At 44.7% G+C, this 20,300-nt stretch overlaps 1 protein-coding gene across 1 annotated transcript in view; it reads left to right on the top strand.

Annotated features, from left to right (window-relative positions):
• The window catches only part of INSRR (insulin receptor related receptor), a 736,218-nt gene that overhangs the window by 667,331 nt on the left and 48,587 nt on the right, over window positions 1-20,300 (top strand). Inside the window, exon 16 of the mRNA XM_086945015.1 lies at window positions 6,137-6,207. Coding sequence (XP_086801141.1) covers window positions 6,137-6,207 — 71 coding nt within the window. The remainder of the gene's footprint in view (window positions 1-6,136; window positions 6,208-20,300) is intronic.

Here is a 20,300-nt window from a genome sequence, read left to right as displayed (position 1 = left end):
CAGAATATCGACTTTGTATCGTTTACAAAAATATAGTTTGTAAAAATATCGACTTTATTAATAACAATGTTAAATTAAATTAATATTAAAAATTATTTACTAAAATATACTTAAAAATACTTAAATTACCTTATAATAATTAAATAATTAATTGGTTATAATTTTTTTTTTTAAATCATATTTGTTAAAACACATATATATAGTAACATAATATAATAAAAAAATATCCAATATTCTTACCGTAGGATAGCGGAAGTGTAAAATTAGTATTCCCAACCCAGAGAGTGCAACAGTAGATAAGGCGTTGGATAGCGTAGAGGTAAAAATTACTATTCCCACTCCAGAGAGTGCAACAGTAGGGAAAGCGTTGGATAGCGTAGGGGTAAAAATTACTATTCCCACTCCAGAGAGTGCAACAGTAGGGAAAGCGTTGGATAGCGTAGGGGTAAAAATTACTATTCCCACTCCAGAGAGTGCAACAGTAGGGAAAGGGTTGGATAGCGTAGGGGTAAAACTTACTATTCCCACTCCAGAGAGTGCAACAGTAGGGAAAGCGTTGGATAGCGTAGGGGTAAAAATTACTATTCCCACTCCAGAGAGTGCAACACTAAGGAAAGCGTTGGATAGCGTAGGGGTAAAAATTACTATTCCCACTCCAGAGAGTGCAACAGTAGGGAAAGCGATGGATAGCGTAGGGGTAAAAATTACTATTCCCACTCCAAAGAGTGCAACAGTAGGGAAAGCGTTGGATAGGCCGGGGTTAAAATTACTATTCCCACTCCAGAAAGTGCAACAGTAGGTTAGGCGTTGGATAGCGTAGAGGTAAAAATTACTATTCCCACTTCAGAGAGTGCAACAGTAGGGAAAGTGTTGGATAGCGTAGGGGTTAAAATTACTATTCCCACTCCAGAGAGTGCAACAGTAGGGAAAGCGTTGGATAGCATAGGGGTAAGAATTACTATTCCCACTCCAGTGAATGCAACAGTAGGGAAAGTAGATACTTCATATATTATTTAAAAAAATATATATATTAATATCTATAAAAAAATTAATTAAAAGTACTTACCAATTTAATATAATATAATAATTAATTAATTACAAATACTAATTTAATTTAATCATTACAATTAGTTATCTATTAATACTAATTTATTACAAATTTACAATTAATTAGTAATTAAAAATTACTTAACAATTAAAATCTAATAAATACACAAAAAAATTAACATATGTATTTAGTTATAATTAAATTACTTCCCACCATATTCCCCTATAAACCCACAACCCACTACAGAAAATAAATTAGTAAAATTAACATAATTATCAATTAATCAATTTAATAAAATTAATTCTCAATTAAAATGTAATTAAATACCAAATAACAATTATTTAACAATTAATTATAAATAAATAACACTACATAAATTAACATATTTAATTAATTATGATTAAATTACTTCCCACCCTATTCCCCTATAAACCCACAACCCGCTACAGAAATTAAATTAGTTAAATTAACATAATTATCAATTAATCAATTAAATAAAATTAATTGACAATTAAAATGTAATTAATTACAAAATAAAAATTAATTAACAATTAACTATAAACAAATACCAATAAATAAATTTACATATTTAATTAAATATAATTAAATTACTTCCCACCCTATTCCCCTATAAACCCACAACCCGCTACAGAATTAAATTATGCAAAATTTAAATAACCTTAAATTCAATAATTAAATTACATTATAACATAAACACTTTTAACACATAAAATACACTATAAAAATTCGATATTATTAAATGTTCGATATTTTTATTAACCTATATTATGTACTTCGATATTTTGACTATCCATATTTTAAAATTCGATATTACATTACTTACCTTCAAAACGATATTTTTGATGTCTATATTCTGTCCATTCGATATTCTGTCCAGCCTATATTTTGTACTCTATATTATGTCCATTCGATATTTTGTAGTCGATATTTTGTCTGTTTACCATGCAGACGCAGGGCCCTTGCAAAAATATATGTTCTAAGAAGAAAAATACAAAGCATGGTGGAGGTGGGCAGGGAGCAATGTCGAGGGATGAGCAGAGGCGGAAAGCAACAGAATAACAAGGAAGGATGTTAGACCAAGGGGTTAACTGGTAGGAGAATGCAACTGAAGAAACTGGAGTAGCGACAGAGCAATTCAGGATCTGGTAGGGGGATGAAAAGCAACATACCAGCTAGAAACAGTGGAAGGGAAATGGAGGAAGTGGTAGGGCAAGCAAAAACACAGCTGAACTGCCATGGGCATTCAACACAGCAAGTGCAGAAGAGAGAGGTAGGAACGAATGCATCCCCTCGTGCTGAATGAAAAATAAAATCTTATTGTAAGCATTGTAAGGAAACAACTCCCAAAAGCCCTGTAAAACAAATAGGCTCCAGGAGAGGGAAAAACACAAGACAAGGAAGGAAACCCATCGAATAAGAAGCAAAGAAATTAGACTGACAAGAAAGCCAGTCAACTATAAGAAATGGGATCACCCAAAGCCCACTCCAAGAGTTAGTATTGTACACAATAGATGTTTAGACCAAAGACAACTAAAGCTGGCAGACTGCCTATTAGCTTTCCCAATACATATGTGTGTTGCTGTACAAAAGATGTATTGCTTTCCACTATTATTGAGTATGGAATCTTCGTCGGTTTGTCCGTATCACTGCTACTTGGCACAAGTTTGATATGAATGGTATCAGTCGATTGGTTGTGGTGATTCCTATTGGGAAATCTGTGTGTTGTGGTCCATGTAATTATCATCATTTGTGTTCAACATCATCAGTCTTACATCACGGATGGGTGGTTCACCAGCCTGTCAAATTTTTTGTTGAATGTTTTCTTTTCATTGATAATGTTCGTCCATGAAATTGAAATGTATTTCCTCCCTCACACCTCCTACAACAATGGGAATTATTGAGTAACTTTTCACTCTTACTGTACATACTTTATTTGTTTAGTGCTGTAATGTTTTTCCATGGAAATTGTTTCCATCCACAGACGTTCATGTAAAGCTGAGGAATATCTATGCTTTTCCTCGCTCATTGGCCCCTTTCAGACCTTGTGCGAAGGCACCATGTTTATCAAAGTGTGGACTGCACCCCTGCTCGCCAGGGCAGTGCGGTGGCAGACATTGGCTTCATGGTGTTGATGGTCCTATTCTGCCATGCTTGACTCATGGGTACTTGGTGGAACATCGGAGCAGCCTGCATCCCCGCCACTCCCGGACATGTGAGATCCCCAGTATTCTCCGCTGCTAGGCCATGGATGCCAACAGTGCAGGGCTCCCTGAGATTTCCCAGAATGCCAGACCTCTGGAATCTCATGGATTACCTTCCTCAGAGAGTGATCGCATCCACCCGAAAAGGGGAAATCATGGTAATTGCTTCACTGACACCACACCGGGGTGCGCATGCACTGTACTCGTGTGGGAATCCCCAGTGTCCCTCTTTTGGCAGAGCTAATTCGCCCCAAGGAGAGAGGTTCATGGGATGCATGTCCATCTCTCCACTATTTTTCCCTCGATCGGCACTGCATGCATGGCAGGTTGAGAGGTAATACCCCTGAGCCGGGTGAACCCTTGGGATTGGGAAGTGGAAAGCAATTGCTTGTTCAGATTTAGAAGGCCACTTAGCTATCCTGCCTCACCAAGTGTCTCTATAGGGATCAGCTCAACACAACATGATAGGTGTTACTAGGGGTGTTTGCCAATCACTGGATGCCACCAGATGATCCCTTGAAGTAATACATTTTAAATAATATCCTGTCGTGTACAATGCTATTACATGAAGTCTTGACATCTCCAAGGACGTCTGTGACAATGAGGGCTATTGATTTCATTTTCTAAGGCCTTCATCCCTAGAACTTCCTCTGGTAACTCACAGAGATTTAAGGCCTGTTATTGATTGCATTACCTTCTAACTACTAGAAAGTTTTAGTGAGGCAGGCCTTAGATAGTGCAACCAACAGCCCTGATTTTCACAGATGTTTCTTCACCTGGCTCCCCAACTGATATTGTGATTAAGGAAGACACAAGGCTAGGTCTCACATAAAGAGTCCCCTTCACCTTGCACAGCAGAAACTACAGTCCAGCTACTAATGCTTCCATCTGCCAATGGACAGTGCTTCAGGAAGTCGAACCAGGGGCTCCTTGTTCACAAAGTCTTTAAAACAGTTCTAAAGGGAACCCATTCACAATTCTCCTCACCTTATTGTCAGGATCTCCACTGTGCAGTCACAGGAATGTAAGCAATACACTTCCAATATCCATGGTCGCGTGCTCATGACGAGCTGAGCTCGTCATGACCACACCCGTTTGTGTAGAACGCTCGCACAGCAGGGGAATTAGCCCAGCGTGCGAGCGTTCCAACGGTCATGACGAGCTCAGCTCGTCATGAGCACACGAGCACCGTGTCTGATGACGAGCTGAGCTCGTCATGAGCATCGAACGTGTTAAACAGCTTGCAGCCTCTGAGTTGAAAGTCACACCCCTGTAACCCATCTGCACCTATGTTCCTCTTTCTCATCTATGAACTCCACCAACCATCTGCATGAACTCTCATTCCCCTCCACACATTAATGATTACACCTAACCTCCTTTAAATGTAATCCACCACAAAGAAACTGGAGAATATGCATGGAATGGTCTGCTTGAGTACCGAAGACGAATACCAGTAACCAAAATAACCAACAGCACTGGACTAACCTCTAGCCTTGGGTACCGGAGCAGCATGTTTCCCGGCATAAAGTGCTTCAACACCTCATCATGGGTAGTAAAGTGCTATATACATGCAATTACAATAAAATGCATATGTCAATCATTTGAGAACCTAGTCAGATATATGCCCAATATTCTGTGCCTTATTTTCTATTGATTGCCTGGACCCTGTGCTACCTGAAATGTTGATATATGTGATGTGAGTTTATTTTAAATGCCTTGATGATTGCTTTCAGGAGGATCCTATATTTAAATTAATTCATTAATTCAAACTCATGATGTGAAACTCCCAAGTCGGCACAGTGTATTGTCCTACACTTGTTTTGGAATCATTCTTGGCCCACAGTTAGGTGTACATTATGGGTACCCCATGCAGCCCATCTGTACGGGTTGAAGGGCCACCCCCTACCTTTTTCCAGTCAAGAATAGTTTCTATCAGGCTGAACAAAGGCCAGCCTGACAGATCAGGTTTCAGGTCAGGAAGCCAAGATCTATACATGCACTAAATGTGCAGACTCCTGGCTACCTGAGCTGAACTTTAGTAGGCTGAGGATTTAGCAGTCCTGTGGGAGTGACCTCCTCAGCCTGGCAAAAGTGCCTCGAGGCCCTCACCATCATGACAAAAGGCAGCATCGCCCATTGACTCGGACCTGGCTGCTTCAATTTTAAGCACTGAAATGCCCAAGGCTGAGTGTCAATCAGTGACACCTAGTCACAGAGTTGGGTCAGCAGTCTCATTAATCCCATCCCTCTCTGTGACGAGATTGAGACTGCTGCCTTCCCTCCTGTACCCTCCTAGGTTTGGGACTGCTGCCCTCCCTCATTCGCAGACCAATGGTCAGTCAATCAGGGAAGGCAGAAGTCCCAGTCCTCCTGGGGCCACTCAGGCTTTCATATCCGAGACCAGATGTTGAGGTAAGTTTTATGTGTTTTGTTTGGCACATGTTAGTATATATGAATGTATGGGTATTTGTTAGTGAATTTTGTGAATGGATGTATGTGAATGAATTGATGTGAGTGAGTTGTATCTGAGCTGTGTGCCCTCCCCCTACTCCCTGATAAAATTGCCAGCCACCACTGATGGGCACACGTAATAAAATAGATATTATTCAAGATTTGACAGCAAGGAGAGTGGGTAGAGTTCCTGCTCTTTATGGTTTGTGAGTGAAGTGGGTGAGTTAGGTCACTTTGGGTTATTGGGGGGTAAGGGGAAAGAGATCACCTGTTCTTTTGGAATTAAATTCTTCTTCAAAACCTCTTCTATTTCTAGACCCATATGTTCCACCAATGTGGAGTCCTCTTCTGTGACTTGTCTTCTGCTGCATTTTCTTGGCAGTCCCCTTTGACAGCTCTTATGTTTTCTTTTCAGAAACAACGATGGCTATCCCAGTGGAACTCTCTATGCTTCAGTAAATCCAGAGTATTTCAGCGCTTCTGACAGTAAGTATTAAACCTCAATTCTTGAATGACCAAGCTCTAGAGATGACATCTGATCGCTCCCGACAGCTAGCTTGTCAACGAAATCCTACACCTTATCGGAAAATCATTAAAGTAGAACAAAGGTCTTCTTGGGACTACAAAGTCAAAACATATATAGGTCTCAGCACCAGCTTTACGAGGGGAAGGCCTATAGGCTGCTGAAAATGTCCTCAGCCATTGAAAAGGAACATATGTCATTAAAACCCGCGTATTCTCAATGACAAAGACTTTACCTTCTAGAGAAGAACACCCACATTTAATCTTGGAAGATGGTAGTCTCTGGCAATCATGCTTAATTTTTAAGAAATAGAAATAACCACTTGCGGTGGGAACATTGAATACAAACAACTATTGCATGATGATAATGGATAGATTTTGGACATTCAAGATGTTCGGTATTTATGATCGTCAGTGGAGAGAAATTCCAGGGGGCTTGTTGCTTGATTGGGAGTCTGTTACCATGACCTTTTTTTGCTGTCCAATCCAGGTATTTCAGTGAGAATGTATTTTTTCATGCAGGAACATGTATCAGAGTCATTGACTATTTTATGATATTAAAGAATTCCTTTTAAGGCAGTGGTGTGGTTCAGCTGTTTTGTGTGTTGGTTTCGGGAAGGTGTGAGGGTTTGAAGAGTGCAATTAGGAAAAGTGGGTGTTCTACCATAGAATGGTGTGCTAAGTTGTTGAATCAGGTTTATGCTTTTTTTTACGTGAACATTTGAAGTGAATGATCTTGTCCTTTATAGAGCCCAAGTTCAATTCTAAGACTTCAGCTGATTTTTGTACTACAGTTGTTCATGAGTAAACTTCCTCTGAAGCAGGGCAAGAGATATACATTTTTGGTACATTGTCAATACCTTTTGCTTTCCCTAGGTCCAGATATAAGCAAACATCAGTATTATAATGGAAAAGAGGTTATCAGCCTCCAAATCATCATCCTGCGTGTGGCCACAATCTATATCAAGCATTGCAAGGACATTGGAGATGGTGATGGGTCAATGGACCATTGCTGAATTTGCCTTAACATTTCTTTCTTCCCAACAAACAATTTCTTCTGATCTCTAGGGGTTTGAGAGCGACTATGTAGTCTGCTTCATGAGCAGGGGCTGTGTTGGTGCCACTGGAGGTTCTGACTAATTAGAGATCATAGATATGTGCCATTGGAAGGCATCCAATTCAAAGCCATGGATCACCAAGCCTGCAAGAATATCCTCCCCCTTGGGTATCACCTAGCAGGTACAGGAGCTGCCATGAACAGATCTAGAATTGCAAGCTAAAAGACTTCAACCCGTGCAGGGCTGGCCGATGGACTCAGAAACTCATCTCATCTTTTTCAATGTTGGAATCTTGTCGGTCAATGAAGCAGAGCCTGGCATTTGGGAACAGCATTAAGACTCCAAGTGTTGCTGAGAGTGAGACCATTTCCTTGAGGAAGAAGACGACTTCTCCGTCCTCTGGCACTTTATGAGTTCTGCTTATGAAAATAACTTTTAGGAGATAGTTCTTAGACAGCTCTTACCAGTGGGCAAAGGAGATCACTTTGGCATCTTGCTGTGGGTGTTAGAAACAACTTTGCCCTCTCCTACTCCTAGATACAGGGGTTGTTTCTGCTTTAGGGCATTGGGGCTGCACCCCATCTTTACTGCAAAAATATTAAATAATGTTGAATAAATCAATATATTTAAGTCTGAGATGCCTGTCCCAGGCTACCTCCTCCACCTTTCTCTGAGCAAGGAGCCAGAAGCTAGGCAGTCTGCAATGTGACACATGATGCAGGGCTTACCTTTCTAAAGCTCTTCAGTGCTATGGGAGTCTATCGTGATATCCACTGTAGCAACAAAACACATGAGAACTGACTGTCTCTATTGTATAAGGGAAAAACACAAAGGTGGAAAGTACACCAGTGTGTGGACTATTATAGTTTAAGAACGGAAGCCCTCACCCTGGCGGCGTGCTTCGTCATCGACCCCCCCCCCACTCCTGGCACTAATCCAATGGATTTGGGTGCACGCTTCATATATCGCTATTCCACCTATCTGATCTCTTTAATTGTGAGGGTTATGTTAAGAGAGGTTTTGAAAGTGTAGTGATTAAAACCGGCAACTAGGCGGAATAATTAGGTTAATAGAGTCCCCCAGTGGCAGTCTTAAAAGAACAGTGGAGATTAGTTCTACCCAGCAGCTAATATCGAAATGGTTCTGCCTATTAGACCCTATAATGAGCTGTCAGTGACATTGTTCAGGACCGGGGCGCCTCTCTCTGCTCTAAATAAGTGTAGATACCACATATGAGTAATTAATTTAGTGCAACCCACATCTGGTGTCTGTTCCCTGATGTGGTGTGTCTGCCTCCAATAATCTGTGATATAGGCCTGAAAGTAAAACAATTGAGCGGGTAACGGTCATCCACAGTACAACAAAATCTCAGCATGAAAAGTGCCCATAGATGTGCTCCAAACTCATCTGCACATATCCCTCACACTGAGAAAGGCCAGCCCAGTTGTACAGGGATATGCTCATCATTTGTATCCCCCAAGCTCCCCATAATAACCATTGAGTAGAAACCTACTCCCAAATCCATTGGATTGGAGGTGCTTGATTTCAAACCAGCATTTCATTCCAAACATTTTAATAGCCTGACTCGTTTCAGAGCTCCTGCTCTTTCATCAGAGGCTTGCTAACAGTCCACAGGAGCAGTAACACATTCTATCCTCCCCTCTGCATGCTAGTGAGTAATTGCCCTCATGTGGGCCTCCCAAGTGAGTTTCAGTGTTTGTGCATGGTGGGAGTTGTGGTATGGGCTTTACAAGTACAAGTGTGTTGTGCACCATTATTTTCCTCCAGTAGGATCTGTGTTCTTGTTGCAACTTTATTTAAAATACTTTCCTTGCCCTCCAGTGGGCCTCAGAATGTCAATTCGGATTGCATTTAAAAAAGATCCCTTGTGCCGTTTCCAGGCTTAGAATAGTTCATAGCCACAGCCCCAAAGACCTTTTTCTTGGTGGTGCAGTCTTCCACAGCAGGGCTGCCGTGATTTATGTTTCCAAAGTGTTGTCCGAAAATTGTAGACACTCAGCAAAGGATGTTTCATCCGAAACTTTACTTTCAAACCGGCATTTCATTCCAAACTTTTTCATAGCCTGACACGTTTCAGAACTCCTGCTCTTTCATCAGAGGCTTGCTAACAGTCCACAGGAGCAGTAGCACACCTGCTTCTCCCCTCTGCATGCTAGTCAGTAATTACCCTCAGGTGGGCCTCCCAAGTGAGTTTCAGTGTTTGTGCACGCTGAGAATTGTGGTATATGTCGGGCACCATTATTTCCCTCAAGTGACATCTGTATTCTTGTTGCAACTTTATTTAACCTCTTCGCTGCTGATGACGAGCTCAGCTCGTCATCAGCCACGGTGGTCGTGTGCGAATGACGAGCTGAGCTCGCCATGTAACGCTGCTTTTTCAAATTTGCTGCACACAGCGGGAAAAGCCGCCGCAGCGATGCGGTTAAAATCTTTCCTTGCCCTCCAGTGGGCCTCAGAATGCCAATTCTGCTTGCATTTAAAAAAAATCCCTTGTGCTGTTTCCAGGCTCAGAATAGTTCATAGCTCTCAGCCCCAAATACCTTTTTCTTGGTGGTGCAGACTTCCACAGCAAGGCTGCCGTGATTTATGTTTCCAAAGTGTTCTCCAAAAATTGAAGACGCACTCAGCAAAGGCTATGAAAAATGCTTGGAATGAAATGCTGGTTTGAAAGTAAAGTTTCTCATGAAATATTCCTTGCTGAGTGCGTATTCAATTTTTGGGCAACATTTTTGTGCCTGTTCATTATTTTATATGCATTTGCCAAAAAATGATGAAAACTACTGAAATGTATTCAAAATTCTTGATGATGGAGAGGCTAGCACCATTTCATATGACCATAGTTTGATTGTGTCTTTTGCAATTCGCTATGCCTTGTGAATGACGATGCATTTTCAAATGAATCCCGAGTGAACTACTGTTCTTAAATAATTATACAAACCCAGGTTCCTGTTGCACATGTTGGGTAGCTCTTGTATTACCTTTTGTTAGAAATGGGGGTCTCTAGCAGGAAGTGGCTTGCATCCTGTCTAAGTAGCTACCCTTCCTTCTAATCAGGGTAAAGGGATTACACCGCTAAAATAACCCCTGCTCATCCACTTGGTAGCTTGGCACGAGCAGTCAGGCTTATCTCAGAGGCAATGTGTAAAGCATGTGTACAAAACGCACAATAACACCCCCCACACTCAGAACTATATCGTGAAGAAAATGGGCTGGGCTGGAAGCCTGACACAGACAACTCCGCTGTGGCAGGGCACCTACCTGCGACCTGTTGACGAATTTCCAGGCTTACGTGCATGGGAATTCCTTGGAATTTCTACCCTGGGGGATATTATGCAGGGACTCGCCCTCAAATCTTTTCAGCAATTACAAATTGAATACCAGTTGCATCGGACACAGTTTTACAAGTATCTGCAGCTGAGACATGCCCTGACCCCTGATTTGCTTGCTGAGTGACCTACCGGAATTTCATCCCCTAGAGTGATGTTTATTAATAGGGGATCTAGGCGCACATAAGATTCAGCAGATCTACCAGACTCTGACTACCTACATCCAAACCCCACTTCACAAAACCCATGAGGCATGGGAAGCCGACTTGCCTGACATTACTGAGGATGACTGGACAGAGGCTCTTGCAAGTCCTTGAGGTGCCACTATTGCCACACGATATTGCCTTATCCAGTTTAAATACCTCCACAGAGCATACTTCACCTGTTTCCACCTTTGGAGGATGGGCGCTATCCAGTCCCTTATGTGCCTCAGATGCGGTAAATCGGAAGGGACCTTCTTGCACATGGTCTGGAGTTGTGGGGCACTGTAACCGTTTTAGCATAAAATATCATCTTGCCTAGGTCCGGTCCTGTCCTGGAGTCTGCCATTTGACCCCAAGCTTTTCTTTCTCCACAGTACAGAGGGAACCTCTATAAACAACACCTCCTTTTTTGTGCCTTACGCTTGCCAAGAGGGACATTGCCCAAACGTGGAAGGGGACCTCCCCGCCAACAATGGGTATGTAGAAAGCGGCCATGGGCAGAAGTAAGGGGGCTGAAATCGCAGTGTACCTGGCGCATGGCTGCCCACAAAAACATAGGAAAATATGGTCCAAATGGGCAACATATTGTGACATAGACTTGCCCCCCCTACCGCTCCCAGACCCTCCCTAACCCAGGCAATTAAATCTAAGTGGCCCATATACAGGCAAGATGAGCAGCTCTGTCATCATTACACACACATCCGGACACACTACTTACAGTGAAACATGTAGTAATCAGTGATTTAATGGGCCTGTGCGTTTACAGGCAAAATTGTTGTTTAGTGTAATGGGTACCATCTCAATCAAACTGTATCTGTGATATATATGCCATGGGCTCCGCTCGCTATGTACCATTAAACTCAATAAAATCTGTTATTAAAAAAACAACCACACAGTAACACAGTGAAAACACTACAGATGGACACCACACCAGTTTAGAAAAGTAACCAATCTTTACGTAATTAAAACAAGACTGAAATGACAAAAATCCAACATACACAAGCAAATGTATCACTTTTAAAGGTTCAGAACAGTTCAGTCGTAGAAATCTATGTATGCGTCCCTTTTTAGCACAAAGTTCCTGGGATGTGTCAAAATCAAGGACAAAAACAGGCGCAGAGGAGATGAGGTGCAGAAAAACCATAGCAATGCGTCAATTCCTTTCTCACAGGTGGGGTGATGCAGATTTCTTTCTGCCAGAGGAGGTGATGCGTCAATTCATTACTGTCAGGGGAATTTATGTTTTGATTCCTTGCTATGAGGGGAGGTTATGCATTGGTTTACAGGCACACGGAATCGGTTCCTGACTGCTGGGCAACGTCGATGGAGAACTTGGTGCACAGGTGCAATGAGTCTCAAATCCAGACGCGCTGTGGTAGATGCGATGAAACAGGCGCTGCATCGATTTTCCCAGCCGTGATCAGGTGATGTGTCGATTTCTTCAGCTGCACAGCAGGGCCTAAGTTGGAGCAGGTGTCTCGGACATCAGAGTCACGGTGCGCAGGACTTGAGCTGTGGTTATCTTTTCAGCCACGGGGCAGGCGCTGCAATTATTCTTTGTCAGAACTGCGGGGATGCGTTGTTTTTTCAAGCACATGGCAAGCTTGCAGTGGGAAAACCAGGCCCTGAAGACCGATGCTTGGATTTTCTTCTCTTCTTGCTACAGAAGCCTCCTCCAAAGGCCCAGAACGGGAATTGGCACCACTTGGCAGGTCAGAACTCCGCTGCAGGTTAAGTCTTTGATAACCTTGAGACCTCTTAACAGAAGGCAAGCACACACAAGCCCTTGGAGAACCTTGGCAAGCAGGATGATGAGAACAAAGTTCATTCCTTTCACTTATCCAAGACAAAAACAGCAAGTAGTAGGCCAGCCAAACACAGCAACAAGCAGAGTGGCAGTTCACCTCCTACAGCTTTTTCAGCTCTTCTTGGCAGAATCTCCTCTTAGTCCAGAAGTGATCTAAAAATGTGGGGTCAAAGCTCCAGTACTTCGAAGGAAAGTCTTTCTAGTGCACAGGACCCTGCCTTTCCCTGACCTGGTTTCAGACACACTACGGTGGGCTGGAGACAGCTTTTGTGTGAGGACAAGCACAGCCCTATTCAGGTGTCCGTGACAACTCCTCTCGCCACTCTGGCTCAGGAAGACCCATCAGCCTGGTGATGGGCCAATAGGATATGCAGGGCACACCTCGGATCCCTTTGTGCGACCATCTAGAGCGAATGCACAAATAGCCCAACTGGCAGCCTAAACCAGACATTGATTTCACAGGCAGGCGCACAGACTGGTAAAGCAAGAAAATGTAGATTTCTAAAAGTAGCAATATCAAACACACAGTTTAAAAAACAACGTCACCAAAAGCAGTGTTTTTAAATTCTGAGTGAAGGAAATCTCTAGCTCTTCCCATTTGAAATTTATACTTGCAAGATGTCACAAGGCAGCTCCAATGATAACCTGTGGGAGAGATAGTCCTTGCCATACTGAAAAAACAAATTGGCAGTATTTCGCTATTAGGACATGCAAAACACATCAACACATGCCCTACCTTTCACGTACACTGCACCCTGCCCATGGGGCTACCTTGGGCCTATCTTAGGGGTGCCTTACTTGTAGGAAAAGGTAAGTGGGTGCACTTGCCAGGTCGACATGGCAGTTTAAAACTACATTCACAGATACTGCAGGGGTAGGCTTGAGACGTGTTTGCAGGGCTACGCATGTGAGTGGCACAATCAGATCTTCAGCAGGCCCACTAGTAGTATTTGAATTGCAGGCCCTGGGCACACATATTGCACTTTACTATTGACGTACTAGTAAATCAAATATGCATAATCACAATTTACTCAGGGAGCACTTGCACTGTAGGACTGACCGGCAGTGGTAAAGTGCACAGAGTACAAAAAACAGCCAAAAATAAAATGCAGCACACTGTCAAAAAAAGAGGGTTATAAGCAAAAAAGACAAGGGAAAACATGCCAAAAATGCCAGGTCTCACCCGACCTCATGGGAGTTCCCTTCACTAGGCGGAAGAACCTAGACAGACCATCAGCACTGGCATGTTCTCTGCCAGGGAGGTCTTCCACCATAAGTCCATTCCCTATAGGGGGATCAACCACCTCAGCAGTTTTGGGTTCTCACCCCTAATTTACATTAACCATCTGAGGGGCCTGTGGTCTGTCTGAACCTGGAAGTGAGTCCCAAACAAGTAGGATCTTAGCGTCATCAGTGCCTATACCACAGCAAAAGCATCCCTTTCAATTGCACTCCGACCTCTGTTCCCAAGGAAGTAACCTACTACTGATGAGAGCTACGGGTTGATCTAGGCTTTCTTCGTTTATTATCAGTCTGCACCGCAAACTCCTAGGAGAAGTCATAAGCCTTGAGCATGGATGCCATGCACATGGCCTCCTTCAAAGCATCAAAAGTGGTCTGGCATGCCTCAGTCCAGATCACCTGACGTGGCTTCTTCCTTGAAGTCAGCTCAGTCAACGGGGCAACAATGGTTCCATACCCAATGACAAACCTGCAGTAGTACCCTGTAAGACCTAAGAAGGCTTTTACTTCTGTCTGGATCTTGGGGGTGCCCAAGCCAGAATGGTGTCAATCTTGGGTTGTGGGAGTGCCACATGGCCTCACTTACCTGCCTTGATAGTGAAGCCTGCAGGGCCTTCAGAACATCCCAGAGGTGATGCAAGTGATCTTCCAGCTGGACTGAACACTGCAATGCCATTGAGGTAGGAGGCAATGAAATCTTCCATACTAGCCAAGATCTGATTGGCCAGCCGCTGAAAGGTGGCAGGAGTTCTTCAACCTAAAGGATGTAACCTGGAAGAGGTAGTGCCCCTCTGTCATTGAGAATGCTGACCTCTCCTGTGCCCTCTCAGTCAAGGCAATTTGCCAGTGCCCAGATGTTAGATCAAACGTACTAAGAAACTTGGAAGCTCCCAGCTGATCAATTAGCTCATCAGCTCGGAGGATGGGGTGTGCGTCAGTCTTCGTGACATCATTAAGCCTGTGGTAATCCACACAGAACCGCAGTTGCAGGATGGCAGTGGGCACAGCAGCCATGGGAACCAAAACCAATGGGCTGGACCAAGGATTGCTCAAGGGCTCAATCACCCCTAGAGCTAACATCTTGGACATGTCCTTCTTGATGCTAGACTTCACTCGGTCAACCTGTGAATATTGTGCTTCACAGGTGGACATTCCCTAGTGTCAACATCATGCATGCACCAATGGGTGACACCTGGGGTGAGTGAGAACAGGGTGGCAAACTGCTCCAACAACTAGCAACAGTCATTCTGCTGCTTTAGGGTCAGTGTAGGGCTGAGGACCACACCTACCACTGACCCATCCTGCTCCTTGGCAGACAGGATGTCATGGAGAGATTCACTCTCCTCTTCCCCTCTACCATCGGTGGCCAAGAGCATGGTTAAATCAGACGTCTCAAAGTGGGGTGGAAGGTGGTTTACATGCAGGACCCTCAATGGGTTCCTAGGAGTCTGCAAGTCCACCAGCTAGGTGACATCACTCTTGGGCTCCTTCACCTCATAGAGACCAGGCCACTTGTCCAGTAGAGCATGGGGCTCCATCACTCATACCTTCTGACCAGAATGAAACTTGGCCAGAGTGATATTCTGGTCATACCAGCATTTCATGTCCTCCTGGCTTGCTTCCGGGTCCACCTATGCGAGTTTCCTGAAGCGGGCTGTTTTTGGCGGCCAGCATGTAGCTAAATACATCCTGGCGGGGCTTCCTGGGAGCTTCCTCCTTTATCAAACTGAGAGGTCCGCTCACAGGGTGCCCGCACAACAGCTCAAAGGGTCTAAAGTCAACCCCTTTCTGTGATACCTCACTGCAGGCAAAGTGAAGGCATGGCAATAGATTGTCCCACTTGTGCCTTAAGGTTTCTGACAAACCCTCAATCATGCCTTTCTGGGTATGGTTGAACCTCTCAACCAACCGATTACCTTATGACATTGGTACCCCAGGTAGATACTACCTACTTGGAGTAAGCGCATGGGTAAAGATCCCCATGAGTGTCTAGGCCGTGACAAGCGCCATCACTGTCCTGCGAGAGACAGCTTCCGGATACCAGGTGGCATTGTCCACCAAGACCAGGATAAACCTGTTGCACATGGCTGCCTTGGGGTCCAGAAGCCCTACAATGTCAATGCCCATCCCCTCGAAAGGGGTGCTCATGACAGGGAATGGTTGGAGGGGAACCGTACACTTCTCCGCACTCTTGCCACTTGCCTGGCAAGTCTGCCAAGACCTACAACAAGCATCTGATTGCATTCGCATTTGGGACCAAATGCCCCAAATGTCCTGCCAACAGCACATCATGAGCCAGTCCCAATAGAAAGATTCTGAAGCACAGGGTTACCACAGGCACATAGGTTGCCCCATGCTCAGCAACTTAGGCTCACTATCAAGGAGACCATTCTCATAGTAAATCAAATGTGACCTGGGCTCTTTGCCAGCTACCTGGTGCTCCGCCTGCTGCCCAAGACCCACAAGAGTAGAGCACGTCTTCTGCTCGGCACAGAAATCTTCCCTGGTGGGACCCCCGTCTTGCTAGCAATGGGTCAGCTTAGGCAAGTCTCCCAGTTCAGCTACTTCTTCCCCTGAAGGTACTAGGGTGTTCCCCTCAGGTTCAGCCTCCTACCGGACCATGGAAATTTAAGGAGCGGGTTTCCCATGCCCCCTACCCTTCCTCTTCCCAGCAGACACCTGGGCCACTGTTTCTGCCTCCAGGTGCTCTTGATTACCCTGGGCTGCCATGGACTGTGGAGTCATGCACACCCATTCAGGCAATCCCAACATCTCAAAGCGGGACTTGAACTCCACCTCGCTCCAGGCGGTATTTTCCAGGTTGTTCCACTGCAGACAAGTCACAGGCATGGGGATGGGCTCACAGCTACTTACAAGGAACCTGAAACCCCCTTCCTCAAATGGAACCGGACACATTTTGCAGAAGCACTCACTGTTGTCTACTGCCACAACTTGGTAAACAACATCAAGGACTATTTGCTCTCCTGACACAAGGTGACACCTGACAGTAGTCACACTTGCACCTCTGTCTCTCAGAGCCTCTGTCCATTGATGGTCACCCACTGCCTGTACTTCTTAGTGTTATCAGGCATTAGATTTTTCTGGACAATCTCACTGTCCCTTAGTGAGACAAGGGTCATCTCAGCTGGGTCCCCACACCTTCCTGGGGCCAACTCCACCTCATACGCTACACTAGCCATCAGTGAGGGGCAGGCCCACTTGGGACACTTGGGGTTCCCTCTCATGTGACCTTCTTGATCTCATTCATAACATTTCTTGGGACCCCTCTCTCTCCAGGTTTCCCTGAAGAGTCCCATGGTTTCTAATCACCTTGGGGACAGGAATCCTTACCCTGGCAATTATGTTTGAGAGCTCACCATTTTTACCCTTGTCCCCGCCTTTTGCTGATGCAAACCGTGCCCACCTTTGACACAGTATCCCCCATACAACTTCTTTTGGACCCTGGTGCTGAGCACGAGGTCTGCCTCTAAAGTAAGCTTTCTGGGGTCAGTAAGCTTTCTGTCAATCAGATGCTGGTGCAGCTCTGCAAAATCTTGACTAGAAAATGCTCCCTTGCAATCAACCTGCTGCCCTTCACCCACCATCCATGCTCTGCAAAAAGTATCAGCACACTCCAAACATGTCTGGGACTCCAGTTTCTTATTCTCCCTGAGCATAACCCTGTACCTTTCAGGAGTAAGACTATACCTCTTGATCAGGGCTTCTTTAATCAGTGTAGGTAAGTGCCTCTGGTGACCCTCTTGCCAACAAAGTATTCTAATCCTACACTAAAAATGCTTCCATGTACAGCCCTCCAATCTCTATCTGACACCTGGTTTGTGTGTAAAGCTGTGTCATAACCCTTAAATCACAGATGTATATCTTGTACTTCAAAACCAGCTCCCTTAAATTAAATCATTGATTCAAAATATCATCTTTATATCTTCTATTTTGAGCCTGACCAGCTCCAGCTAGAGCTCCCTATCTATTTTGAGCTTTTCCATCTTCAACTCATGTCTCCTGCCCTCATGCCTATCCTCCAGCTCCACTGGGGACAGACCTTCAGATGAGACACTGCTATCTGCCCTGCAGGCCACCTAGTCCCCCCCCACCACCTCCCCCCCTGGCAGGTCATGAACCATCAGTACATCCTCACCAAGTTTTGCTCCTCAATCTCCTCGACCTGATACTCAGAGTGCCCATTGGCATACCTGGCAGATACTCAGGCCCTCAGCGCCTTTTGCATCACTCTTTTTAGGTGAGGCTGTGCGTTCCCTGCAGATTTGCTTAATCTGCTGCACATTGTAGGACTCCAACCTGTCCTTCTCAAAACTAAATTCTGCAGAGGAAACTGATGATTCTCTAGAGAGACATTCTTTTAGCAGAAACTTAAAAAGTACCCAAACTCAAAAGGAAAATAGTATGTGATTGTGTAATGGTCTGCACTCTGGTAGTAGTATACACCAAGCACTGTATGTCAAATACAAATACAAGTCTTATCCTCACCACTGACCACCAATGTTAGAAATAGGGGTCTCTAGTTAGCAGTGGGTTGCATCCTGTCAAAGTAGGGACCCTTCCTTCTAGTGAGGGTAAAGGGATTACGCAGCTTAGATAACCTCTGCTCACCCACTTGGTAGCTTGTCACAAGCAATCAGGAATGCTGGGTAGCGTTGATGGAGAACTGGACGCACAGGTTTGATGTGTGAAAAATCAGAAGGCTCTGGGTCATTGCAGCAGTGGCAAAACCGGAACTGCATAAATTATCCCAGCTACGAACAGGTGATGCATCGATTTCTTCAGTCAGGCTTGCATCGTAGTCGGGCATATGTCTTGGACGTCCGAGACAGTGCAGAGGACTCAGGCTGTGATGATCTTTTCAGCCAAATAGCATCTGCTACATTGTTTCTTTGGCCGCACCGCGTCAATGCGTTGGTATTTCTACCACATGGCAAGCTTGTGGCGCAAAATACAGGTGCTGAAGAAAATGTGTGGATTTTCTTCTTTTCTTGCAGCAGAAGCCACCACAAAGGGCCCAGAACTGGAATTGGCACCACTTGGCATGCCATAAGTCCCTGCAGAGGAGTTCAGGGGCTGCAGGTTAAATCTTTGATGGCCTTGAGACTTCTTAACAAGAGGCAAGCACACTGAAGCCCTTGATGAACCTTGGAAAATCTCTTGCCAAATATTTATTCCTTCTATCATCTGGTCCATCAACGTCCAGTGCTTCTCCGAGAGGGGACAATTCCACTCCAGGATGAAGCGTAGTTGGGATGCCTGAAAATATGGTGAAACCACCGGGACCCCTAGCCCCCCTCCAGATTTTGGCTTTATATGTGAGAAGCTAAGTCGCGGTTGCTTCCAACCCCAGATGAAGCAGTTTATGGCGTGTTGAAGATTCCGCAATGTGGCTGGGGGTGGTGTAAGGGGAATAGTTTGAAAGATGTAAAGTATACGTGGCATAATTATCATCTTGACTGTAGCAATACTACCCACCCAAGAGAGACCCGACCATGTCCAAGTAGCCAGGGTTTTGTTAGTCTGTTACAAGAGTGGGCCATAGTTAGCCTTCAGTATTTTGGCAGGTATTCACGCCAGGAGAATTCCCAGGTATGTAATATGATGGGTAGCCCAGGAGAATGGGAATGGTCTAGCCAGGGCCTCTGCAATGTGGGAGGTTGTGGAGAGGTTTAGTATTTGTGATTTTTTGGAGGTTTACCTTAAATCCCGATACCTCACTAAAGCGAGAGAACTCGTCTACTAAGGCCGTGAGTGAAGCCGCTGGGTTTGTCAGGAACAGGTTCCCATAGTCAGCGTACAGACTGATAGTATGTGTGCCTGCCCCTAGGTGGATCCCAGAGATCGCTGGATTGTCCCTAACCCTCTGAGCCATCGGCTTCATATATAAGGCAAATAGGAAGGGGGAGAGCGGGCACCCCTGTCGAGTTTCTCTGGGTATAGGAAAAAGCTCAGAGAAGTAGTTGTTGACTCGGACCGAAGCCCTGGGTGCTTTATATATGCATCCTATCCAACTAATAAATCTCTCTCTAAAGCCGAAACGGCGGAGAGTCTCCACCAGGAACAGCCAGTGGACCCTATCAAAGGCTTCTCTGCATCGACCGACAGCAGGAAGGCCTCGCTTCGGGAGTGGTCAATGAGATCTATGCGATGTATGAGGCATTTGGTGTTGTCCCTGCATTGTTTTGTCTGTATAAAACTGCCTTCATCCCAGTCGATGAGCCCTGCTATATATGGATTGAGGTGAGCAGCTAATATACCCATAGAGATCTTGGCAATGACGTTAATTAAAGCAATCGGGTGGTAGGACGCACATTCCAAGGGGTCCTAGGAGGGTTTCAGGATCATTGATATTGAGGCTTCCGTAAAGGAATGGGATAAA

The sequence above is a fragment of the Lissotriton vulgaris genome, chromosome 12 (genome assembly GCF_964263255.1).
Source record: "Lissotriton vulgaris chromosome 12, aLisVul1.2, whole genome shotgun sequence".
Taxonomy (NCBI): domain Eukaryota; kingdom Metazoa; phylum Chordata; class Amphibia; order Caudata; family Salamandridae; genus Lissotriton; species Lissotriton vulgaris.
This window is presented reverse-complemented; position numbering and strand designations above follow the sequence as displayed.